We start from the raw sequence: 25037 nt of genomic DNA on the forward strand, positions 1-25037 counted from the left end.
CCGCCCGAGGCCGCTAGCACGGCGGCCCCGCCCCCGGCTCCGCCCCGCCGGCTTCGCGGGCTGGAGAGCGAGGGAGCCGCGGGCGAGGGATCGCAGGATGAGCGATCGGGGCCCGGGCAGCCGGCAGCGGACGCGCCCCCAGAGCCCACCGGCCCGCGCCCCGCGCGCCCCACGGCCCCGCGGCCCCGGTCCCGGCCGCGCCGCCCGCGTCCCCCGAGGCCTGCGGGCCATGCCCGGCCGGCCCTAAACGCGGACCGGGGGGCGTCCCCTTGCGCCCGGGCCCCGCGCTGGCGCCCCCCGGGCCGCCGCCCGGCGCGGGGGCCATGGCGTTCACCTTCGCCGCGTTCTGCTACATGCTCACCCTGGTGCTGTGCGCCTCCCTCATCTTCTTTGTCATCTGGCACGTAAGGCCGGGCTGGGGCTGGGGGCGGGGTGGGGGACCGGGGGCGCACAGAGCGGGAGGGTCCGGGAGGATGGGCTCAGGGCCTGGGGAAACTTGGAGCCTCGTCTCCTCTATCCCCCTTTGGTCGGCTTCTGTTCGCCCCCATGAACACCCCCTCCCGTCGTCGGCTTCCTTCCCGGAGCCCCCTTCCTCCGCCGCCCCCGCCTGTCTGTGGGTATGTCAGTTGGTCTCTGACCCCCTTCCCCTGCCCCATGCCGTCTTGGGGAGTGGGGCAGAATTCTGGGATTCTTGCTCCCTTCTCTCCTACCCCCGAATCCAGTCGCCCCCGTTTGTCTGTCGGGCAGTTTGTCTGTCTGCTTGCCCCCCCTTTGTGGGTTTTTCCAGCCAGGAGTGATGGAGCCGGTTGCCATGGCAACTGCATCTGTTTACAGGACCCACGGATCGCAGAGCCTGTTAACCCTTTCCCTCTCACTCACCTCCCTGACCCAGCTGCGATTGGCTCTAAGCGGCCCCAGAGATCTAGTCCCCACCACCAGCTCCCCTCGGGCTTCCCTGCCCCCTCCTTTACCGGCTTCCTCTCAGCAGGTTTCCTCCCCACTTCTCCTTTTCCCCTCCTCTTCCTGCCCACTTTCCCCTTTGTCTAGTGTGCCCCCTTTGGTCTGTCTCTCACTCTGGTGTGGCTTCACACCTGATCTTTCAGAATGTCCATTTCTCATCCTTTATCCTAATCACCTCCCCTTAGAGAGAGTCCCTCTCCCTCATTCTGTCTGGGGCCCTCTCCTCAGCAGCCCTCTCTGCCTGGCTCCCTTCCTCTCACCAGGAACTATCGCTCAGTCTCCAGCTCATTGTTTGGGGCCCTTGACCACCCTCCCTCCTCCAGCCCTCGGAGGTTGTGGCCCCCACCCCGATCCCCTCAATGAGGACTGCCCGTCTCGGTCAGCGCTGGCCCGTCCATCTCGGCATCCTCTGCTCCCATGACCAAGACATGTCTTCCCGATCTCCATCCTCTCTAGGGGGATTCCCTCACCCTCTCCAGTCTCTCCCCCCGTATCCCCTTCTTTCCTTCCTATCGCTTCCTCCTCATACCTCACCTGCTTCCTTCCTGGTCTCCCCACTTCCTCTCTCTTTTCCCGGGACCTGCTGCCTGGCCCCGGATCCTCCCTGGCCCTTGACCAAGCTCTCCCTTCACAATCCCCCTTGCCCTGCAGCTGCCTGTCTCCTTGACATCAGGATTCCGTGGACTCTGCACCCTTCCTGTGTGAGGAGTGAGGCCCTACAGGCACTTTACAACATGCACCACCCCCCATCTCCAGCCTTAAGCCTGGCTTTGTGCCTCTCTCTCTCTCTCTCTCTCTCTCTCTCTCTCTCTCTCTCATTCTGTGGGTCTCTTAGTTGCTTTTTCTTATCTTCCTCTTTCTCTGCCTCCATACTGCACCCCCCCCCCCCTTTCCATCTCCATCTCTCCTATCTCATCCCAGGGCAGTGGACAATCCTATGTGTGGTCTGGGGACAGGAGGGCTGGGGTCCTGTAGATTGGAAGAAATTGAGGGTCGCAGGCTGGGAACACAGAGCCAAACAGCTCCTGGGAGAAAGTTTCCTGGAATTCAAGAAGCCCCTTTCCACACCCCTGCCCACCCAGAGGCCTCCCGCAGACCCTCTGGTGGTCCCTATCCTTAGGGACCACTCGGAGCAGCCCTCCATTCAACACACCTGTGTCAATAGGAAGCACTGAGACAACCAGGCTCTAGGCAGCTGGGGGGGAGTCAAGGATGAATAAGACTCAGGCTTTGCCCTTGTGGGGCTCCTAGGCTGGGGGAAAGGGCTCAACAAATATTTATTGAGCACCTATTATGTGTCAAGCACTGTGTTCACTTAACTATTTAATTGGGCGGTCTTAGCAAGTCACCCATGCTAGGTCTGTTTGTTTCCTTGTGGGCAAAATGGGTTTGTCGTATTTACATCATAGTGCCCGGAACATGTCCTACTAAGGGAGTTGGGGGATGGGCATAGGAGGTGTGGTCCTGAATCCAAATTGGTAAGAACTAGAAACTTCCAGGGCAGGACCCCAGATCCCACCCCAGACCCTGACCCAGTCCCCACTGGTTGCTAGGCATCCCTGATGGTGACTGACGTGTGTCAGCTGTCATCGTGGGGGATTGTTTGTTCCAGGGGGCTGAGTCAGCGCCAGGCAGCCTGGGGGGTGGGAGGCATGACACCCGCTGCCTGCTGGTGGTGCCAGCTCTGGGGCAGACAGACGGCACCCTTCCGCTCCCTGCTGGACCCTGTTGCTGTGTCTGGCGGGCAGGTGGCTACCCAGAGTTCATGGGGAGAGGGGTGCTGCTCCAGATGGCCCAGCTCCCTCCAGGAAGCCCATGTTCTCTCCCTCCAAGCCGTCTGGGGTCTGAGATGCTTGGGGGTGTGGGCCCTGTGCGTGCCTCGTCCTAGGGCTGGTGCTGAGAGGAGGGGATCTCAGAAGGCTTTTCTTCCAGACCTCTTCCCATGCTAGCTGCACCCACCCACCCCCCACCCAGGTCTGTCCCATCATCCCCTCAAACACCTGTTCCTCCCAGGAGTTCCCCATCCCAATGAGGACACTGCCATCTACCAGATGCCCGAACACCCAAAGGCAACTTGGGCCCCTCTGCCTCCACTCCGCTGCCATTCAAGCCCTCTGGAGTCTGGCTTCTAAATAGCTCTGGAATCCGTCCACACCTCTCCACCCTCACTGCCATTCTCCTCACTCAGATCACTATCAACGTGAGTCCTCCCCCCACCCACCCCCAACAGTTCTCTGGCCTGGCCTAAGCAGTTAAGAATTTTAACTCTGGAGTCTGGGTTAGAATCCATTCTTACCACTGACTAGCTATGTGTAGCCTTGGACAAGTCACTTAACCAGTCTCAGTTTCTTTATCTGCAGAATGGATATGGCAGTACCTACGTCATCAGGTTGTTGCAAGCATTAAATGAGTTAGTAAACATGAAGCTGCTGGCATAGAGTAAGCGTCATGTATGTCTTGGTGGGACTGTTAGCCAATGTGTACCTCCTGCTTCATCAATCCTAAAACATTAGCCTGACCGCCCTACTCTGCTGCTTTATACCCCTCAATGGCTCCCATTACTTTTAGAATTAAAGTCCAAACATCTGGTCTGAGCTTACAGCATCTGCAGCCCATCTCTCACATTCCCATCTTCCTTCCCACTTTTCACTCTGGCCCCATGAAATCTGCAGCTTCCTGAATGTTCCTTAGTCTTTCAACCTTCTGCCTTTGTACCTGCTGTCCCTGATGTTTGGACTCCCTTCCCCCATTTGTTCACCGAATACCCACTCCGAGTCCAGCCTGACCACCCCCCCCCCATCGCTTCTAACGCTGGACCAAGCACCCCAGTAGTCCTGATCACCCTGGAATATAGTTCACAGTCCTCCCAAGCATATGAGGTCCTCTCAAGCAAGGGCTCTGCCCCAGGCTTCTGGGGCCCCAGTGGTCAGCACAGGGCAGATTAAGACACCATCTCTTGGAATGTTTTGGGTGGAGGCATCGTGAACATGGCTTGACTTGGGCATTAGCACACTAGGACTCTGTTCCAGACTGTTGTGTGACCTTGAGCCAGGCCCTGCCCTTCCCTCAGCCTCAGTTTCTCCACCTGTGCAGCAAGCTTCCATCTGGTCCAGTCCCCATGTGTGAATTCCTATCCCACAGAAGGGTGGGTGGGGGACTCATAAACTGTTGCCCCTGCCCTGACGGGCACACGCCCCTCTCCCAGATCATAGCCTTTGACGAGCTGCGGACCGACTTCAAGAACCCCATCGATCAGGGGAACCCAGCGCGGGCAGTAAGTGATACATGTGCTGTGCTGAGGTGTGTTCGTCCGTCTGTCTTTCCATCTGTCGCAGGCGAAGGGGGGTGGGTGGGGAACGGGAAGAAGGGGGTGTGAGGGGGGGACCGGCGGCTGTGCCCCTTCCTGTCTGTCCCCGCCCCCAGCAAACACCTGGCGCGGGCTCAGGGCTCGGGTTCCTCCTGGCGGAGCGGCCGTTGCCAGGCTCTGGGCCGTTGCCGTGGAGACGCGGGTGAAGGTCCCTCCATGGCGACGGTTGCCATGGGGACGGCGCGGCTGCTGCCCTGCCGCAAGCTGCTCTGGCGCCCCCTGGCGGCCACGTGCAGGTCGGCCGGGGACGTAGGGACGGCGGTGGCGGTGGCGGCGGGGGGGGGGGGGGGGGGGGGCGCCCCTATTGCCCGCTCCTCCGCCTCCCCCATGGCGGCCTTTTCCTCCCCCTACAGCGCGAGCGTTTAAAAAACATCGAACGCATCTGCTGCCTCCTGAGGAAGGTTAGTGTCAGGGCTGGTAGCAGGAGGCTTCTAGCCCAGCTCAGCCCTACTCTCCTGTGACCCGCACCAGGGCCTTACCCCTCTGGGACCTGCCTGATCAGCTCTGCCACCGGGAAGGAGTGGGAGGCTAGAGACCCCTTTAATCCCAAGGTCACGGTGGGGAAGGGGGCACCTCCCGAATCCCAGCTCCCCTCTGTGCCCTTGAAGCTGGGGTCTGTCCTGGCACCGGGCAGCTGACCTCTCATCCTCCCTCCCCAGCTGGTGGTCCCAGAATACTCCATCCACGGCCTCTTCTGTCTGATGTTTCTGTGTGCAGCAGAGTGGGTGACCCTGGGCCTCAACATCCCCCTCCTCTTCTACCACCTCTGGAGGTGAGGACCGCAGCATCCCCCTCCACTCCCACCTCTGGAAACTGTCCTGGTGGGGCGTGGGGGAGTGAGGTGGAGAAGCAGGGGCAAGATGGGGGTGGACGCTTTGATGGTGGGCGCTCAGGCCCCTCCTTCACCCCAGGTACTTCCATCGTCCTGCGGATGGCTCCGAGGTCATGTATGATGCGGTCTCCATCATGAATGCTGACATCCTCAACTACTGCCAGAAGGAGTCCTGGTGCAAACTCGCCTTCTACCTGCTCTCCTTCTTCTATTACCTGTACAGGTGAGGAGGCCCTGCTCATGGCAGTCAGAAGTCAGGGAAGGGATGCTCTAGGTCCCATGCTTCCAATCCTAGGGGTGGTTGGGCCCCAAGTTTCTGCCTTTTTCCCTTGAGGACTGAGGGCAACCCAGGGTATGATGGGGGGGTGGCCAGTAGCTGGGCCTACTCAGGATTTGGCTCATTGCCTCATCTCCCCACAGTATGGTTTATACGTTGGTGAGTTTCTAAGGGGGAAGCCGGCCAGGGAGCAAGCCCAGAATGGACCGGACGCCTGTGCACCCCCAGCCCTGCCCCTCGGCCGCAGAGGCCTCAGCCCCGGGGAGGGAGGGGGCACTGGTGCCCCCAGCCTCCTCTCCACGCCCCCCCCAAACTGCTGCTGCGGGGACCTCCCGCCTTCAGAGCCCCCTCCCCTTGGACTAGGGCTGGGCAGAGCTCTAAATAGGGGCAGGGGCTCCTCTGCCAGCCTGTAGGCATGGCAGTCAGTCTTGGAAGGGGTGGAACCTCCAGCCTTGTCCACTTCGGTGGGGGGGGGGAGGGACACGGGCCCTGCCAACGGGCAGGGCTTGACCCTGGAAGTTCTAGGCCACCCCCCTCCACCCCCACCCTGAGGCTCCCCCTGCAGGTGGGGGGGTACCCACACCGGGAATGAGCAGGCTCAGCAGGGGGGCAGCCCCACCCCTAGTCTGCCCTCTCCCCTCCCCCAGGCTCTCTCTCCAGATCTCCCCCTTCCCCATTCCCACTTGCCCCAACCCCAGCCTGTCCTGTCTCTTGGACCTATTTTCTATGTTGCCTGGAGGAGTCCGGCACCCCCTCCCCGGCCATTTGTGACAAAATATGAATAAACTACTGCAAACACGTGGGCCCCAGTTCTGCTCCTGAAAGGCTTGAAGAGGACATGGGGGCAAAGGGACTTATAGGGGACAGCCCTGAGCTAAATCCTCAGGACAGAGGCTCAAACCACTGGCCCATCGAACCCTCCAGGGACCCCCTCAGATGGATCAGAGAGGCCTTCGAGGTCTCCTTGGCAGCTGCTCCCTTCTGTCCTCACTTTCCTCGTCACAGCCAAACAGCTATTGCTGCTAAAACCCTTCCATCTGCCTTTCAAAGCAGTATCAAGACCACCAACTCCAGGAAGCCCTACCCCTGGGTCCCTAGAGCCTGATAAACCCTGGGCAATGGAGACCACCCCCCCTCCCACCACCACCACCACCACCTCAGGCCCCAGGAACGAGGGTCAAATACAATCAAGGAAATCAAATCTTCAATGTATGGAAAAATCAGTGCCAGTGGGAGCCAAAGGTCACCGGACCAGGTGGAAGGTCAGCCAGTATATGATGAGGGGCTGGAAGGCTGCAGCTCCCAGAGTCAGGTAGAGCTGGAGACGCTGCCGGGGAGCTGGGCCCCCCATAGTGTCGGGGCCCAGGGCTGCTGTTCGCAAAGAGCGCACCTAGAAGAAAGGAGAGAGCTGAAGCTGTGCCAGGATGGGGAGGCTCGGCCCCAGCTCCAACCCCGGGGGAAGAGGCGGGAGGGGCAGCCCCAGACTCACGATGAAGTACATGAGTGAAGACGAAGTCCAGGCCAGTGCCACATAGTAGCCATCGCTGCCGAAAAGCAGCCCTGTGAGCACACTGAGGATCATCCTGCAGGGGTGTGGGGTGTTGGGAGGGGTGGGGGGAGAGGAGAAAGAAGATGCTGGAGACCTTCCAAGGATCCAGGCCTGAGACCGGCCCCACCACCCAGCCTAGACCCTGACCACCACCTCTGGGGCCCTTTATCTCCAATCTATCCCCACAGGGTCCTAGACTCAAAATGAATCCGGCAGGCCTAGGACTCAGCCCTAGCACCTGGGTCTGAGACCTTCTTCACGACCCCAGCTCAAGGCCCTTCTCCCCTGTGTTCCCGGAGTGGCTCTCCATACATTCTTGATCTAACAAGGGTACACAGTTCCCGAGACGAGTGCAGAAGAGTGCAGGGGTACTCACCCCACATATTTGTAGCCGCTGTAGGCTAGCAGGTGGAAGGTGCTCAGGTCACTGCGCACGGTGGCCAGGTAGACGCCCAGGAGCAGGGCTAGCACCTCCATCACGACCCACACCAGCGCCGTGCTTGCACACAGGCCCAGCACTTCTGGGGAGAACCTGTGGCCACGTAGGGGTGGGGGTGGGGGTGAGTTCAGACACCAGCCATCCTGTTTGGCAGGTTGAGCCTGAGGACATGGGGTGGGCTTAGGACCTGCCACAGGTCCCCTGGGGAGGTGAGGAGAGCAGTCAGGAGGGAAAGCTGGTAGGAACGGAGGAGGGCCTTGGCACTGACCTTTTCTGAATGCCCAGTGCCATCCCAGCCAACAGCACGTAGGTGATGAAGGCCATTGCTGCCAAGAGCCAGAGAGATGCCGTCAGCCTGTTTTCCTCAATCAGAACCCCCTAACTAGGCATTTGAGGCCATTACACTCCCCACCTTCTCCCTATACTTCCTTCCCTGCATATCCCCTCATGCTCAGCCTCCATAGTCAGCTCCCCAATACCCTGCCTGCTCAGCTCTCTCTCCCTGTGTAAATGCTACCTGACCCTTCTCTCAGGACCACCAAGCTGCCTCCTTCCCTATCCCTGTGCTAGGAAATTTACCAGCTTCCTGCTGTGACTCTAACTACACCACAGGCCAAGGCCATTGCTAATCCTAGATGAGCTGGCAGGGGCCAAACTGATCTCACACAAGACTATAGGACCAAAATACAGGCTTGAAGACAACTCGGGCTGTTCCTGGAGTCCAGGCCATGAGGATGCCTTCTTCTTGCGTCTGGCCATTGGCACTGGCCATGGCTCTGGCCATCCTGCCCACATAGAGGGCTCCGGGTTTACCTCTGCTGTTTGCACAAAAGCTCAGAGCCAGTGGGAGCTGGGCTTTCACAGCAACTGTAACTCCTCAGCCCTGTTCCCTGCCCCCTGAAGCACCAGAACTGATGCGCCCACCAAAGAGCAGGGTCTGGAGTCAGGAGCCAGCTCTATCACCTATGAGCTACGTGGCTTCAAAGAGATTCGAGTCTCTCTGATCCTTGGCTTCAACATGGAAAACAGAGATGGCAGTTCCTGCCTTACCAGGTGGCTCTGAGAGAAAATGGAATGAAGGATGGAAGAAGCTGTGGCCCTCCCAGAGCAACTGGGCTGACTGGCTGCCCTCACTAGCACTGGCTGCCCTAGCAACCCCTCTGAGGGCTGACCCGGGCACACTCACCCCTACTCTAGGGTACCCACCACGGGCTTCGCCTTGTACAGGCCCCGGGACAGAGAGGAGTCAAATGCAGAGTCTGCCAGCCGCTAGACAACGTGGGCGGCCTGACCCCGTGCCATGTGCCAGGTGGACGGGCGGTTATGGGAGCCCAGAAGGGAGTGATCACTTCCTCAGAGGAGGAAATGTTGGAGCAGGACTTGGGGGGTAAGTAACAACAATGACAGTAATGATTTAAAGTGTGCTTCCTGCTGAGCACACATCACCTCACTGAAGCTCCACGGCAATCCTTTGTGGTAGAGACTGTTGTTATTCCTGGTTTCCGGAAGAATAAAAGTAGCCAGCCTGAGGTCCCATAGCTGGAAGTTGCAGGGCCAGGTCTAAACCCAGAGCTCCAGGCTGGAGAGGGACATGGTCCCAGTCAAGAGGCAAGAAGGTCTCCAAAGGGAACACCCTGAGGGCACTGAAGGCACGGCCAGGAAATTCCTCACTGGTCCCCCTACTCTCGCCTACCTGGCGTCTAGCAACCGCCACACACAAAAGCACCAAAAGCAGATGCTGAATCAACGCGTGAGCCTCTCTCTTCTCACTGGTGCCTCGAGGCACAGGTCCCCCCACAACTCCCAGCCCCAGTCAAAGAAAGACTCACTGGGGATATAGAGGTCAGGGGCGTTGAGATCTTGCCGTGGTGGTAGAGGCATGTCGCGACTGTACTGCACTTCCCAGTTCTGGCGGCAGCGGCGGCGGCCAGGTCAGGAGTAAAAGATGAGAAGAGAAGAAAGGGCGTTGAGGTCTGGAGGCCAAACTCTGGGAAAGGATGAGGGAGGCACGGGGCCCCGCCAGTTCACCTGGTAGGCAGCTCACCTGGTGTGTGTAGGGGAAGACCAGTAGCCCCAACTTCTTGGCCACATAGGCTGTGTCCACAGCAAAAAAATACTTGAGTTTGTTCACAGACACAAAACGGTGCAGCTGGGAGAGGAGAGAGGAGGCTGTGGGCAAGCTGCACACCAAACCTCAGGGTGCTCCAGGGTGTGCTCCTTCCCTGAGGGCTGCTGTGACAATTAGGTGGGATCCCATGATGCCCCAGCCCTGGCCAGAAATCTTGCCACCCTTGCCCTGGGGGCAGGCCACACCTCCTTGTGCACCATGTCCTTCCCATGGGATGCGATGGAGCTGCCATAGGCCATAGCCACGTTGGCCATGGGGTCCCCAAGCAAGTGGTTGACATTGAAGGCCACGTCGGCTCCTGGGGCTGGGTATCCCCCTGGCTGGCTGGAGTAACCACCGCTTGTGTCATCGAAGAGGGGAGGGGGATCTGGAGCTGCCCGGGCCCTGTGCTTGGAGCCTGTGGGTTTGTAGGTACTAGAGTAGGTGACAGGAATACCAAGCATGAGCCCAAACCACCACCCCCTCCCCAGACTGCGCAGCCCTGTATGGGTCCTGGGGGCACCAAGCAATCAGTTAGTGAAATACATGCTGGATGGGGATAGGTAATCCAGAAAGAACTCTGAAGAAGGACCCTTTCCCAGAGGTGTTAAATGTAGGCAAAGAAAGAGCTAGGGCAGCACCTGGAAGTGGTTGCCCACCTGGGGGCTTCTGGGGGTCTTCTCAAGGGAAGTGATCTCTGAATTGAGCCTTGGGAGAGTGAGTAGAAGTTTACTAGGTGGAGAAGATAACTGGGAAGGCATCCCGCATAAACAAGAGTGGGAAAGAAGACAGCTGAGTACCCAAAGGCCCTGGGCAGTGGTGAGGGCCCCTACCAGGGTCATGACAGGTAAAGAAAGTTCTGGAGGCAGACTCCGTTTGTGCTGGTCTAGCATGGGCAATCCAGCTGTGCTGTCACCGCCCGATCTCGGGATTGGGCCGAGAGGGCGAAGTCCGGGACGCGTTGCTGAGTCGCACAGGGCGAAAACCCGAAAGACACCCGCCGCCCTGGGGAGCGGTCACGGCTGCCCCTCTCCCTCGGGGTGAGAGGGCCGCGCCGCCGACCCTCCTCCGGCCGGTCGGGCCGCGTCCCACCCGCCCCGCGCCCCACGCACCGTGGGCTCCGTATCCCGAGTGATAAGCCATGGCCGAGATGCTGGCTCTCCCCAGGGGCCCGCTGCGCCGCCTCGTGGGTGAGAATACTAATAAGGCAGCAGCTCCGCACCCTGGGCACCGACTGAGGTTACGGAGAAGCCCGACACGTCCGCGAGCTCTTCGACCACAGCCGCCATGTCCGCAGCGTTATCCTCCGTCGCCTGCCATTGGCTCCTTGGCGGCGCCAACTCGCCCCTCCCTTCTCCCAATTGGCTGCTGGCGCGGCCTCGCTGAATTGGATTCGGCAGTAGTCAACTTCCGGGAGGAGGATAGGCGGAGCAATTCGAGGCACTCTCGGATTGGATGTTGCGTTTGCCAGTTTGTGCCCAGAACAGCCAATAGTTGGGTTAAAGTAAGAGGGTGTTGAGAATTATTTCCGCGCCTGCGCAGTGGGGCACTTGACGCTCGCCCTGCCACGACTACACCGGTTGGAGACCTGGAGGAGGCGGGAGTCCGGGAACCAAGTTTCGCTCGCCGGATGTACTCCAGGAGGGGATGGGTCGGTGGGGTTCTAGCAAGTCCCACCCCTCGGGGCTCCTGCCTCTCCCTCTCAATGCTCTCTTTCCTCTCCCGTCCTCCATACTCCCCCCAGCCCTGGAGCGGAGCCCAGGCAACCCGCGAGGTGTTAGTAGGAGGCCGCGCCGGGTAGTGACAGCGCGGCCAAGCGAGCCCCGGAAGCTGGCTCCTCCCCCCCGCTCCCACCCCTCCTTCCCGCGCGGGTGCTGTCCGTTGTCCGGTGCTGAAATATCCCACAGCCACTGACGGCTATGCTGCAGACCCCGGGACCCTGCTGCTCTTGAGACACACGTACACACTACACATATTGAAAATTCCAGAAGGTCTGAAGTCCCAGAGATTGGGTCTGAGCTCTTGATTGAGGGTCTGGGCTCTTGAGACACACGTACATTACAAATATTGAAAAATCCAGAAGGTCTGAAGTCCCAGAGATTGGATGGTATCGTTCGTTGGGACAGGATCCTGCACCAGTCCTGGCCCGTCAACTCTCCCGTGGTCCAACCGATTTAGGGGGTGGAGGTGTGCTGATCCACCTCCTGAAGCTGCAGCTGATACTCCTGAGTCATTGCTGCCCTTGCCGCCCATCTTAAAGTGAAGCTGGGGTTTCCTTTCTCTCCGCCCAGTTTCTGACCACTCGCACCCTCCTCGGCAACAGTCTTCAGGGGCCTCTCTCACACACTTTCAGCCACCACTTTCTAGAGAGCAAAATCAGGTCCTCTGCGATCTGCCTCTCGTTAACTAGCCAGTGTCTGGTTACACCAGGTTACTCTCCTACTCTCTGAACACAACCCACGTGGTCTAATCGCAGTGTCTTTGCTCAAAAGTCCCCTCCACCTGGGATGCCCTTCCTCCTCATATCCATTTGTCGAAAGTCTAGTTATCCTTTAAGAATCAGTTTGACTTGTGTCTCAGAGAGACAAAGGGAACAGAGGAATGACCTGGCTGGGGGTTGAACCTGGAGGCCGAGTTCTAGGCTCCCTCTGGGAACACCACTTTGCCCTGTATGTAAATTCCATTAGGACAGGGCCTGTGTCTTTCTCCACTCCTACCCTTGTCTTCACAGTGCCAAGCGCAGTACTTGGATATAGAAGATATCCAATAAACACCTGTGCCCAATAAATAAATAATCAATAATTAAATGTAGCCCTGGGTCAGTCCTTTACTCTCTCGACCATTTCAATTACCTCATCTTCAAATGGGTAGGGATATTAAACTGAATGGCTGAATGGTCTTTGAGTTCCCTTTGCAAAAAAAAAAAAAAAAAGAAAAAAAAAAAGTCGAAAAGCAACCCAACCTAGCATTGCAGTTCCCTGTGTCCCGCCAACTGATTGTCTACCTTGAGGGCTAGGTCCAGACCCAGAGGCAGATGGGCTGAGGCCCCTGAGGGCCAGGGAACAACTCTGGGGCCACCACGTGGAATGAGGGTGTCCTCCCATGAAGGACAGATCCCGTTCCCCTGTACGTCACGATGAATGCTTGTGCACCTTTCTACTCCCCTTTCTCAGATGGGAAAACGGAGGTTGAGGCGAAAAGTGCAGGCCCAAGGTCGCGAAGCTTGGGGCCCTGGGTGTCCTGGCCTGCGCAACCTGCCCGCTCTACGTGAAGCCCGCCCCTCGGGCCAGCAAATGAGGCGTCTCTCACCTTTCTGGGTTGTAACCGCTTTCTCCCCTACGCGCGAGGCTTCCGGGGTGGGGTCCAGGTGGGCTTAGGCTTGGGCCTACACCTCAGAGACGGGACCGCGGCGGGTATTACCCCTCTTTGAGATTCCCTGCCTTCACTTTACAGCAGGGGAAACAGGCTCTGAGAGCAAGGACTCGGCCAAGGTCGCAAGCGCCAGCGCGGCGGGAGGGGAACCCAAGCTTGGGTCCGCCAGACCGGGGTTCTCGGGGGCGGAGGCAGCGCCCGCCGGTGCCAGGCGCTGCCGGCGGCGCCGCGGGTGCCGCGGGGGCGGGGTCAGCGGAGGGCGGGGCGCCGGGCACCGCGGCCGCCAACGCTGCCGCCGCCACCGCGCTCGAGCTCGAGCTCCGCGCACTCCCTGTGCGGCCGCCGAGCCGAGCGGACGCCCCCGGGGCCGCGCCGCAGCCCTCTGCGCTCCCCCCTATCATGCCCGGGGCCCGGGCCCGGGCCGCCCAAGCAGCCAGGACACCATGCCCGAGGGCGGCGGAGGAGACAGCGGGGAGGTGCCCGCGTTCATCCCGGACGGCGAGCCGCTGCGGGAGGAGGTACGGCCGCTGTGTGTTGGGGGGGGGGGCCGGAGCCGGGGCTGGAACAGGGTGAGGGGGACAAGGGAAGGGGCCAACCCCAGGACAGGGGCTGAGGAGGGAAGTCCCCAAACCCCTGTTGCCAATGACGTCATTAGGGTAGCCGGCGCCCTGCGAGGCTAGGGGCTCGCGTGGGGGTCGGGGTGGGGCTGCTGGAAAGGGAGGAGGGGGCGATTCCAACCCCGGGCGCCCCTTCTTCCCGCACCCCGCCCTCCTGTGACGTCAGCGCCCGGCTCCTGCGCGCCCTCCTTCCGCAGCGCTGCCCCTCACCCCCAAGGCCCCGGGGTCAGGCCCCCGGCCCAGCCCAGCGGCTCACGAGGTGCCCGGGCGGCGCCTGCAATGCAGCAGCGGTGGCCGGGACTGGGGGGGGGGGGGGGGAGCGGAGGGAGGAGGGGAAAGAGGAAAGGAGGAGGCCTCCGGTTCCCCTTTTCCCTCTCCCCGTGCTGAGGCCACAGGGCCCATCCTGCTGGCTGGGACCCCCAGGGTGGCCCCTCCTCAGCCCTAGCCAGGAAGAGGGTCCGCAGGGGCCTGGAGCCCCGTGTGGGGTGCTGGGGTGATAGGTGGTGAGTGGCTCTGTGTGTTTGGGCGGCTGTGGTGCGCCTGCGGGCGTGTGAATGTGAGTCCGCGCCCCTCACACCTCGGGTGAGCTAAAGTCGGGTGACGGCGGGGGCCTTGGCTTGAGCGATGCGGTCATGCGTGCATGTGTTCCGTCGTGGGTGGGTTTCTTCTGCGGAGTCTAGGGTGGGTGTCAGGTGGCAGTAGGGGTGGGGTTGGGGGTTGCGCACTGTGGTCAGGTGAGGGTCTGGCGTGTAGCCGGGCCTCCGTCGGTGTGTCATTGGTATTTGCGTGTGTGTCCTGTGGTGGGCGGGTCTGGGCGGGGTGTGTGCCTGTGTGCGTGGGCGAGCGCGTGCGCCTGGGCACCACGTTCCGGTTTGAGGGGTTGTGCCCCGGGCACTGGGGAGGGTCTGGTGCCTGGGATGAAGGGGCAGCGCGCACGTCTGTGGCTGGTGGGTCTGTGACAAACACGGTGGGGGTGCGGAGGTGTGGGTGCGTGCATCCGACTGGCCCTGCGGGTCGTGGTGGCGATGTGTACCTGTGGTGGGTGACTGGCGGGGTAGGACAGGCCACCCTGGGCTGGGCGGGGCGGAGGGGGTGGCGTTTCCTCTCCTCTTGGGTCCCAGAGTTTGGAGACGTGGCCCCTTGACTCCACCTCTGCTGTCTCCACCAGGCCACCTCTCCCTTCTCTTTCTTTTTCCCCTCCTTTCCCCACCCCCTCCCCACTTCTGTCTCCACAGGCCCCCTGGAGGTGAGGTGGGGGCTGGGCGGGCAGCCCCGCCTGGGAGGGCAGGCCAAACCCTCTGGGCCCTGGAGTGGCCCCTGCTGCCCAGCAGCTGTGTTCCACCCCCTCGGTCTCGGCGCAGATGGGGAATGGAGGGATGGAGGACGGGGGACGCGCTCCATCTGCTCCCCCCCAGACTCACACCTCCTCCGTTCCCAGCTCTTCCTCTTTCTCACTTAAGAGCTTCTCCCGAGTCTCCAAGTTGGAACCAAAGGACCAGAGGGAGTCTCAGGGAAACGGTAATAATATTTATTCCCGTGGCCAGACCCTGTGCTGAGATCGCCACGCGGACGATCTCGTCGAATCCTCACAAACGCCCCAGTTTACAGATGAGGAGACCGAGGTCCAGAGAGGGACCTGCCCGAGTCATACGGTCAGTGGTGGAGCCGGCACTGCCTCCTGAGCGGTGGGGCTCTAAAGCGCATGCTCTTCCCCCTCAGGACCCCTGCCGCCCTGGCCTCCCGTGCCAACAGGTCCAGGAACCGGGGCCCAGCGAGGGCAGGAATGTGGCCACGGCCACGCAGCAAGTTAAGGGTAGAGCTGGGACCGGCGCTCAGTTTTCTCAGTGGCCAGTGGCGTCCTTTCTTCTCTTGGCAGAGATGGGTCTGTCTTGTCCCTAGGTGCCCTTGGCGGAGATGATGGGGCACAGTAGAGGACGGGCTCGGGGCAGATGGGCCCGAGTTGGACTCCTGCGGCTCCACGGCCAGTTAGAGCTAGCAGGGTGAGGCACGGAGCAGGGGGCTCGCTCCCTCGGAGCCTCGGTTTCCTCCTCCGTGGAGTGGGGAGCGTCGCCCCGCCTCCCTCGCGGGGCTTCGGCAGAGGGCCAGGCGCGGCGGCCGAGGCCCCGTCCTGACCCGCGCCTCTCCTCTCTCCGCCCCGCAGCAGCGGCCCTTGAAACAGTCCCTGGGAAGCTCCCTGTGCCGCGAGTCGCACTGGAAGTGCCTGCTGCTCACCCTGCTCATCCATGCCTGTGGCGCCGTGGTGGCCTGGTGTCGCCTGGCCACGGTGCCGCGGCTGGTCCTGGGGCCCGAGGCGGCTCTGGCCCGCGGGGCCGGGGGCCCGCCGCCCACCTACCCGGCCAGCCCTTGCTCTGACGGCTACCTGTACATCCCGCTGGCCTTCGTGTCCCTCCTCTACCTCCTCTACCTGGCCGAGTGCTGGCACTGCCACGTGCGGTCGTGCCAGGCGCCGCGCACCGACGCCAACACCGTGCTCGCCCTGATCCGCCGGCTGCAGCAGGCGCCGCCCTGCGTCTGGTGGAAGGCCACCAGCTACCACTACGTGCGGCGCACCCGCCAGATCACCCGCTACCGGAACGGCGACGCCTACACCACCACGCAGGTCTACCACGAGCGGGCGGACAGCCGCACGGCCCGCGGCGAGTTTGACTACTCGGCCCACGGCGTCCGCGACGTCTCCAAGGAGCTCGTGGGCCTGGCCGACCACGCGGCCACGCGGCTGCGCTTCACCAAGTGCTTCAGCTTCGGCAGCGCCGAGGCCGAGGCCTCGTACCTCACGCAGAGGGCCCACTTCTTCAGCGCCAACGAGGGCCTGGACGACTACCTGGAGGCCCGCGAGGGCATGCACCTGAAGGACGTGGACTTCCGCGAGTCCCTCATGGTCTTCGCGGACCCCCGCAGCCCGCCCTGGTACGCCCGCGCCTGGGTCTTCTGGCTGGTGTCCGCGGCCACGCTGTCCTGGCCGCTGCGCGTCGTGGCGGCCTACGGCACGGCCCACGTGCACTACCAGGTGGAGAAGCTCTTTGGCGCCGGCTCGCCCCCGCCCGGGGCCGTGCCCAGCGGGCCCCCGCTCTCCCGCGTGGCCACGGTGGACTTCACCGAGCTCGAGTGGCACATCTGCTCCAACCGGCAGCTGGTGCCCAGCTACTCGGAGGCCGTGGTCATGGGCGCCGGCGCCTACCTCCGCGGCTGCCAGCGCTGCCGTCGCTCCCTCAGCAGCAACTCGCTGCCCCCCGCCCGGCCCAGCGGGCCCCGCCTGCCTTTCAGCCGCAGCCGGCTCTCCCTGGGAGCCGGGGGCCGGGCCACCCCGGGGGTCTTCCGGAGCCTGAGCGGGGGGCCGCTGGGGCGCCGGGCAGAGGACACGGAGCCCCTGGAAAGCCCACCGTGTTACGAGGACGCCCTCTACTTCCCGGTGCTCATCGTCCACGGCGACGGCGGCTGCCAGGGGGACGGGCAGGGTGCGCTCTGAGACCCGCGCGGTCCCCGGAGCGGCCTCCTCCCCGCCGTCCCACCGTGGGCTCCGACGCCCGAGCGGTCGGTCGTTGTCCAAGACGGGAGGGAAAACAGACCAGCGCACGAGGGGTGGGGGGTGGGGCCAGGCCCTTAAACAGACTGAAGGACCGGAGGGCGTAAGCGGACGCGGCCGAAGTTGAGTCTCTGAACTGTCCCAGCATGGCTCCCGCCCCCCACCCCACCCCCACGGCCACGTTCCACCCCTGCACTGTCTGGTGATCTGGCTTAGGGTCCTCTCGGGCAGGGCAGGGGGGCGAGTTTCCAGAGAGCCTGAGATGGGGGACGAGTCCTGGGGACAGCTGTTGCATGCAGCGCAGGGCCGCCTCTGGGCTCCGCCCTACGTGGCTGAGGCCACCCTGGGAGCCCTCGAGCGACCCAGAAGCACAAATTGGTGGTTTGGGGCCATGCCCAGTTGGGCTGGCCTCCACGAAGCGGAGGAGCTGGCCGTGGGGCGGCACCGTAGCCTTGGCCCCACTACTGGCCCGAAGTCCCCCTCCTCCTGCCCTGACAAGCCCTTCGCTGCCTGCCCTCTGGTCTCCGCTGAGGGCCGGTCCCTGATCACACTCCGCAGCACAGCCCCTCTACTGGGAGCCCGGTTCTTAGAGCACAGCCTCGTCCCCCACCCCCAGCCCCCAGTTTTTCCCTGGTACACCCTCCCCCCACCTCCAGCTCCCCTGTGACCTGGGGTTCCTTCTCAGGGCCCTACCTTAAGCCCACATCCCCTGGTCTCGGCCCCTGTCCCTCACGAAGTCCACATCTGCCTCTGCCAGCCACGTGCACACACCCCGGGCTTGGCCCTCCCACTGCCCCCACCCCCGACTTCTCTGCTCTTCACCTTCCTGATGACCCACGGGGCCCCGGGCCACGGGGCATCCGAGGGACCTCGGCCTTGGCCACAGCCTCTTGGACAATGCACCTGCTCGGCCATGGAGGCGCCTGCCTCTCCCATCAGTGGGGCCTGGCCCAGGAGACACCGTCCCTCCTCCAGGGAGGAGAGAGAAGTCCCTTCCCTTCCAAATGGGGTTTCCACCCCCTCTGAGGGGCCGGTGGGGGGAGGGGGGCGAGGAGGCAGAGAAGATGCAGATAAAATAAAAGGTATGAAATGGAAGGTCTTCTCACGTGCGTTCCTGAGCGGTGGGTCCAAGGCCACTACCGGCACAACGGGCTACCCCGGGTCAGCGATGCAATGCTCGGTCGTGGAAGGGGACACAGGGTCGGACTCCAGTGTTCCCAGGAGCAAGGTAAGCCGAGAGGGAACCCCCTGCCCAGCCTAGGGCCTGAGACTCAGGTTTGAGTCGCTGCAGCTGACTCCAACCGACCGGCACCCGGGGCACTTCTAAGGTGGTGTCCAAGAGGTCCCCCTTCTAGCCCGGGGCAGGGTGGGGGGGTGGGGGGTCTTCATTCTGCCGCTGGGCCTGCTGGGGACTAAGGGACTGGTGACTGCTCCCCAAAGTGGGGGTGGGGGGGAAGAGCCACGATCTGTGGTGCGAATTCAGTTCCCCCGATGGCTGTCAGCGTTAGTGGTTCAGGGGAACGGGCACCGAGATGTTGGAGGACACAAGGTGGGAGACAGCCAGCCCCCAGTCGGCGCGTGGGATCTGAAGGCCAAGAGGAAGGTCAAAGCAAGGGCCTCCCTCACGCCCGGAAGTGGCATCTTCGCACGTATGCCTGTGCCGGGTGTGCACCGGGCCGAGGGGCAAATGTGGGTGGGATCCGCTGTGGGCCACCCCTCAAGCCCTGACGTGGATCTGCGTCCACCTGGAGAAAGGCACCCTTTTCTGATTTGTGCAGAGGCACCATAAGGACTCACGGTGGCCCTAGAAGGGGGCCGAGCATGGGTGCGATTCCCCTGGGCGGAGACAGGGCAGGGTGTGTTCCGGGCCATGGGAGCTGCATTCCCAAAGGCACGGGGGCAGGGCATGAAGCGTGAAGAGGGGTAGAAGCAGACTGCCCTGGGAGAGTTGGCTGAGGCCTTCGGTACCAAACCCCAGGACTCATCTGAAAGCTGGAGCAAACTGGAGCCTCCAAGGTGGTTGAGCAGGTAAGCGACAAGGTCAGGCCCACATGTTAGCATCTTAGAGTCCAGCTGCTTGCTGGCCGGGGGCGGGGGGGCGGGGAGGGTGGTGGTAGAGACCAAAGCTTTCCCTGGGCATCACTGCCTCGCTTCTTTGGGAGTGAGTTCAGGTCTTTGTCCAGAACCCACTTGAAGAAACTCCATGGTGCCCAAACATTTGAGGAAGCCGCATGGGCAGTGTGTGTGTGGGCCGGGGGCAGGGGGGTGGTTACTGGCTCCAGCTCCTTCCCGTGGAGATCGCGTCTTCCACCGTCCTCTGTCCACGGCCACCAGCTACCTGCTAGCCGTGATCTACTCTCCTCTCCTCCTCAGCAGCAGAACCCCAGTTTTACTTCCGATGGCAGTGAGCCCAGCTGAAAGGCCACATTTCCAGCCTCCCTGGCACATACGATGTGACTGCGTGACTGAATTTTAGGATTGGAGATGTAAGGAGAAGGTGTTGGAAAAGATTTTTAAGAATGCTCCTTGAAATAGAAATAATCTTGGTGAAGGCTAGTTCTATCTCCTTGTTTCCTCCCGCATTCCGCCTGGGATGCAGATGTGATGGTTGGAACTCCAGCAGCAATGTTGGGCCAGGAGGTGACCTTGAGAATTCGAGCCATGTGGTGAGGATAGTAGAACAAGATAAAAGCCCCCGGGCTTCCTGTGACACCATAGGAGCTTCCTTGTGTCGCCTGCTTCCAGAGTCTCAATAGAAGGAGACATAAGCTTCTAGTTTGTTTGAGCTACTGGTTTTTTCCCTTGTTTCTATTACTGGCATCCTATGTTCATTATCTACTATTATATAACAAGTTACCCCCAAATTTAGTGCCTTAAAACATCAATAATCACTATTATCGCTCCTGGTTTCTGTCGGTGAAGAATTCAGACGGAGAAAACAGGTACGGTTTCTCTCTGCTCTGGGACACTTAAGGGGCCTCTGCTGGAAGACTCTGAAGCCAGGGGTGGCTGTTAGAGCCAACACTGAGCCGGGAGAATTCTTAAAAGGAAAAGAATGTCTGAGGAAAGGGACAGAGCCTTGTTCCAAAAAGCTCATAGCTCTCTGCCTTTGCTCTCTGCTTGAAACCTGACACAGCACGGCCAAAACAGAGCAAAGGTAGAGACGTGGGTGCACGTGGGCTCTTTGTCCTCAGCGCCCAGCTCTCCAGCCGTCCCCTACCGTGACCGCTCCTACCCCATCCGCGCACACGCACCCCCACTGGGTTATTTTGAAGAAGATCTGCAGGCTGTAGCATTTCATCCACGGACGCCTTCCTCACTTCCCCGCGTGAAAGATATCACCCAGGACTCTCCCTACACCAGCTCTCTAAGCAGCCCCCGGGTCTTCTCCATCTGAGGCCACCACCTTGCTTTGGGCCCCCAGGGGCCCTCCCCCAGTGACTACCACAGACTCCATCAGGCGTCCGCTTCACCTCGTCCCTTCCGGCCCATGTAGCGTCATCTTGGGATGTCACTCAGATCACACCTCTACCTCACTCAAAATACGCTGGTGCCTCCCACCAAACATCAAATATAGCCCAGGCTTCTGCCCCAGCCCTCGGACCCCTGTGGGCTCTGGCAGATGCCCCACGCTCACCTGGAGCCTGATCCCCTTTCCTTAAAAAGTCTCAGCCACGGTGGCCTCGTACCCGATCCTGGAACAACCTGCTTCCCTCGAGGTCTTCGCACACACTGTTCTCCCTCCTAGAGCACTGTTCCTTCCCCTAGTTCTCCCCTCGCTCCGCTCAACACTTAGGGCGCAGCCTGTGTGTGAGCCCCGACCGGCTAAATCCACCTCCCGCCAGCCCCGCTGCTATCCTTCGCCTTGGCTCGCTGTGTGCAAGTTCATTATCTGTTTCTTCTGTGCGAACTAAGGCTCTGGGAGGTGGGGGGGCAGGGCAAGGGGCACCTGAGTGGCTCAGTCAGCTGAGCGTCCAAGTCTTGGTTTAGGCGCAGGTCATGATCTCACAGTTCATAGGTTCGAGCCCCGTGTTGGGCTCTGCGCTGACGGTGCGGAGCCCGCTTGGGATCTTCTCTCTCCCTCTCTCTCTATCACTCCCCTGCTCAGGCTCGCTCGCCCTCTCTCAAAATACATAAGTAAGTAAATAAATGGAGTCCCCCACTCCCTGAAGAAAAAAAAAACAAAAGCTATGGGAGGCAGATGGTCACAGATGCAGATCTTTGAGTTGGACAAAGTGCCAATTCTGCCGCTACGACCTGGGTGATACCACACTTAAAAGAGGGCTCATATATAGTAAATGCTCAGTAAATTTAGCGATAATCACCACTAGTACTGTTCTTGTTATGAATCATCAACAGACACTCCCTATCGCATAGACACGCGCTTCACCAGCTGCCAGCTCACGCAGTAGATGTCCAGTGAGCTTGGGCTAAGTGAATGATTCTTGAGCTCCTACTGAGACCTCCAACATCCCAGGGTTCCTGTGTCCCGAGGATGGAGCAGCGGAACCCCTTAGCCAGTGGCCCAGGCCAAAGGAGCTTTATGATCCCAGGAAGGCGAACGGGCCCAAGAAGGGCACCCAAGGAAACGTGGGCTGCTCCCCCCCCCCCGCCCCCGCCCCGCCGTCCAGAGCAAACCACGAAGCTTTGTGTCTCCTTGATGCGGGCCCAGGACCCCTGGCCCCTCAGAGCTTCCCCCAGGTGGCTGGCCCCCGCATTTTTCACGAGTTTCATCTTCTCTCTTACGTCACCCACGCTGCCGTCTATTCTCCGGGGCTCGTGAGTATGAAGTCATCGCCGAGGTGGCCAGGATGTATCTGGAAAGGGTAAGGAGCATCAGGCGTCCAGCCCCAAACTGGCCACGCCCCTCAGTCAGGGCTGGCAGTGAATGCTGTTGTCCTGCTAGGTGAAGGCAAAAAGCTCCTACGAGTCCGATTCGAGAGACAGAAAGAAAATCAGGCTGGCCAACTTCACAAATGCACATCAAGGGCCGGAGGCGGTAGGACTCCAAAGAGGAGTACTCCTCTGCTCCAAAGAGAAGTTTCTATCCAGGGGCGCCTGGGCAGCTCACTGCTTGAGCATCTGACTTCAGCTCAGGTCATGATCATGATCTCACGGTTCGGGTTCTTGGGTTCGAGCCCTGCTCTTCGCGCAGAGCCTGCTTCAGATCTTCTGTCCCCCTCTCTCTCTGCCCCTCCCCTGCTCACGCTCTCTCAAAAATAAATAAGCATTAAAAAAAAAAAAGGAGGGAAAAAAAAAGAGAGGAGTTTCTGTCCAGAATGTCAGCTGAGACCAAAATCAGCTGGTTTTCAGTAACCCATGGGTATATTCCAAAAGATAGGTGTATTTTTCTTCTCTTTGCTATTTAAAAAACTTGTAAAATGAAAGAGACCAAAATAAAAATACTGAATTCTTTCAGTAGAAGAATTTCACTGGATGTGTTATAAAAGCACCATATGTTACGAAAGACTACAACAGTATAAAGACTAACATTTTAATAAGCCTCCAAAAAACCTAAGAAGTGGATATAGGAGCCTTTAAAAATGCAAGCAGTGTGGACATTTATGAAGTTAGGGTCTGAGTTGCCCTCCTGAACTGCTTGCTTAGCTCAGTCTGTTTCCGGAGTCGAACCCGGAAAGCGACGGGCCGTGAGCGCTGGTACTCGCCAGGCAGTTTCTGTAAGGCCTCCAGCCGTGGGGCAGATGGAAACTCAAATCTCTGTCTTCGGCCTGGACCTCTGTCTTGAGTTCTGGCTTCCGGCATCCAGTTGCCTTCTTGAGGCATCCACTCAGGTGACCTTCCAGGCCCTGGAGATGCAAAACTGACCGTGTCATTTATCTCCCCAGACCGGCTTCGTCTTTTTTTGTTCTCTGCCTAGGTTCGCATCCCACCCCCTCCTGCCTGGGCAGTGCCCCAAGTGGTCCGCCATATGTATTCTTGCCGTTCTCCCTTGTGGCTTCTCCGTACCCCTGATCCCTTGCGGACTCTCTGATGCACAGTAGGGCTCTCAATAAATATTGGACAAAAGAGCGAATGGTTTATTATTTTAGTGGGCAGGGGGTTCCTGTGGCATCCACCTGACACTTCCCTCTGCGGTAGCTTTTATTCCCACGGGGATACGGCGCTTTGTATTGTGTCCAAATGTCCCAAGTCACACACACAGGAACCAGGAAAATAGCCCTGGGTGAGTACTCGGTGAGACTGTCCCACAGCGGGGCACCTACTAGGGCAGAAAATAAAATCTATGTAATTTTTATTATTTGTTTATTAGTGAAAGAAACTGCCACTTAAAAGTTGCCTGCTTGGGGCGCCTGGGTGGCTCGGTCGGTTAAGCGTCCGACTTCGGCTCAGGTCACGATCTCGCGGTCCGTGAGTTCGAGCCCCGCGTCGGGCTCTGGGCTGACGGCTCAGAGCCTCGAGCCTGCTTCGGATTCTGTGTCTCCCTCTCTGCCTCTGCACCTGCCTCGCTCACACTCTGTCTGTCTCTCTCTCTCAAAAATAAATCATTTAAAAAAAGGTGGCCGGCAACTTTCAAGCGGCAGGGTCTCTCACGAATAAACAAACCAACAATAAACAAATAGATTTTTCTCTTCTGTCGCACTTACCGGATGCTCCACGACAGGACCTGCTGCTCCCTGTGGCTAGAGGAATCTCACCCTGACCTAGAATTCTCTTCCTGGTCCCTAAGCGTGGTGGGCCGAACGGTGGCCCCAAGTAAATATGTCCACTCTCTAGTCTCTGACACCTGTGAACATGTTATCTTGCACAGAGAAAGGGGCTTCGCAGACGGGATTGAAGTTAAGGACCTTGAAGTGGAGAGGGGGTTATTGTGAGCTATCCAGGTGGAGACACATTTCAACCAGTCCTTCGGGGACTTCTTTGATCTCCTATTTTCAGCGGCCACAGAGCGTGGAGAATGACTGGAGCCTGGGGAAGCGTCAGTCTGTGGGTTGGGCAGCTAATGGGTGGGATGGACTGCTCTTCCCATTCCTTCCTCCGAAAGTCTTGTAATTCTCTCCTCTGTAGCATTCCAAGGGAAGTCTGACCCTTCCAGTGAAGGCCAGTGCTAGGTCTCGGCTGGAGTGAGCCCTCCGGAAAAAGCCACCGCCAGATGTCTGTGTTAGAGCAAGAAAATCCACCTTCCCCTGAGAACCAGCCCCCCCCACCCCGACCGCCCCCGCCGCCAAATTGCAGGTGTGCGTGTTCCTCATAGGCCTCCACCAGCCACCCTGGATGTGACATGGCCTTCCCAATCTGACTCTGCAAGGCACCCACGGGTCCCTATTCACCTGTCATCAGCCACCAGGGGCAAATCTGGCAGCGGAGTGGAGAAAGCGGGGAGGGGAAGGGTTATAGGCATCCCCAGTCCCAAACCTTCTTCCCAGTTCTCCCAGCGTACCTCCATCAGGATCCCGCTGTCTAACAAGGCCCTTCCTTTGATGTAGGACCTGCCACCCTGCAGCAAACTCACAGGAAGCCCCAGAATATTATGAAACTTTGAAAGAAACACAGAGACACCAGACATCTGTCAGACAACTGGCAAACCGCTAGCTTGAGGCTGTTCACAGTTTCCACATTGGATCGCCCTGCGTTCCTTCGATGACATAATATCTTTGTGAATCTGGGGTTTTGGCAGCTGCCGGATCAAAAGCAAGTCCTATTGGGAAAGTCGATGCGTAACAGGAAATGAAGGTGACGATGTCCAATCTGATTCCAAGTTTTGAGAAGCTGTGCAGTGTCCAACAGGCACATATTTCACTAGCAAGCAATTGTGATTACTTAAGAATGAAAAGATGCTTGCATCCTTCGAAACTTTGTTTAATGTTTATTTCTGAGAGACAGAGAGAGAGAGAGACAGAGCATGAGCAGGGGAGGGGCAGAGAGAGAGAGAGGGAGACAGAAACTGAAGCAGGCTCCAGGCTCCGAGCTGTCAGCACAGAGCCCGGCGAGGGGCTTGAACTCACGAACCACGA

The 25037-nt window shown here is 59.9% G+C and overlaps 3 protein-coding genes across 3 annotated transcripts; 2 read left to right on the plus strand and 1 right to left on the minus strand.

The window, feature by feature from the left end:
* The first annotated feature begins 261 nt into the window (after positions 1–261).
* CNIH2 (cornichon family AMPA receptor auxiliary protein 2) lies at positions 262–6234 on the plus strand. Its single transcript, XM_043582596.1, has 6 exons — positions 262–404; positions 4166–4234; positions 4681–4728; positions 4987–5099; positions 5239–5382; positions 5580–6234. Exons 1-6 carry the CDS (start codon positions 324–326, stop codon positions 5605–5607), a joined length of 483 nt encoding a protein of 160 aa, XP_043438531.1. The 5' UTR covers positions 262–323; the 3' UTR covers positions 5608–6234.
* Positions 6235–6618: 384 nt separating this feature from the next.
* On the minus strand, positions 6619–10889 carry YIF1A (Yip1 interacting factor homolog A, membrane trafficking protein). The gene is made up of 8 exons (XM_043582594.1): positions 10644–10889; positions 9738–9949; positions 9469–9573; positions 9254–9332; positions 7693–7750; positions 7362–7517; positions 6926–7019; positions 6619–6826 (listed from the first exon to the last, which is right to left on the minus strand). The coding sequence occupies exons 1-8, from the start codon at positions 10672–10674 to the stop codon at positions 6680–6682; spliced, it is 882 nt and encodes a 293-aa protein (XP_043438529.1). The 5' UTR covers positions 10675–10889; the 3' UTR covers positions 6619–6679.
* Positions 10890–13154: 2265 nt separating this feature from the next.
* Positions 13155–18159, plus strand: TMEM151A (transmembrane protein 151A). Its single transcript, XM_043582592.1, has 2 exons — positions 13155–13421; positions 15682–18159. The coding sequence occupies exons 1-2, from the start codon at positions 13347–13349 to the stop codon at positions 17005–17007; spliced, it is 1401 nt and encodes a 466-aa protein (XP_043438527.1). The 5' UTR covers positions 13155–13346; the 3' UTR covers positions 17008–18159.
* The last annotated feature ends 6878 nt before the right edge of the window (positions 18160–25037 follow it).

Source organism: Prionailurus bengalensis, chromosome D1 (assembly GCF_016509475.1).
Source record: "Prionailurus bengalensis isolate Pbe53 chromosome D1, Fcat_Pben_1.1_paternal_pri, whole genome shotgun sequence".
Taxonomy (NCBI): Eukaryota; Metazoa; Chordata; class Mammalia; order Carnivora; family Felidae; genus Prionailurus; species Prionailurus bengalensis.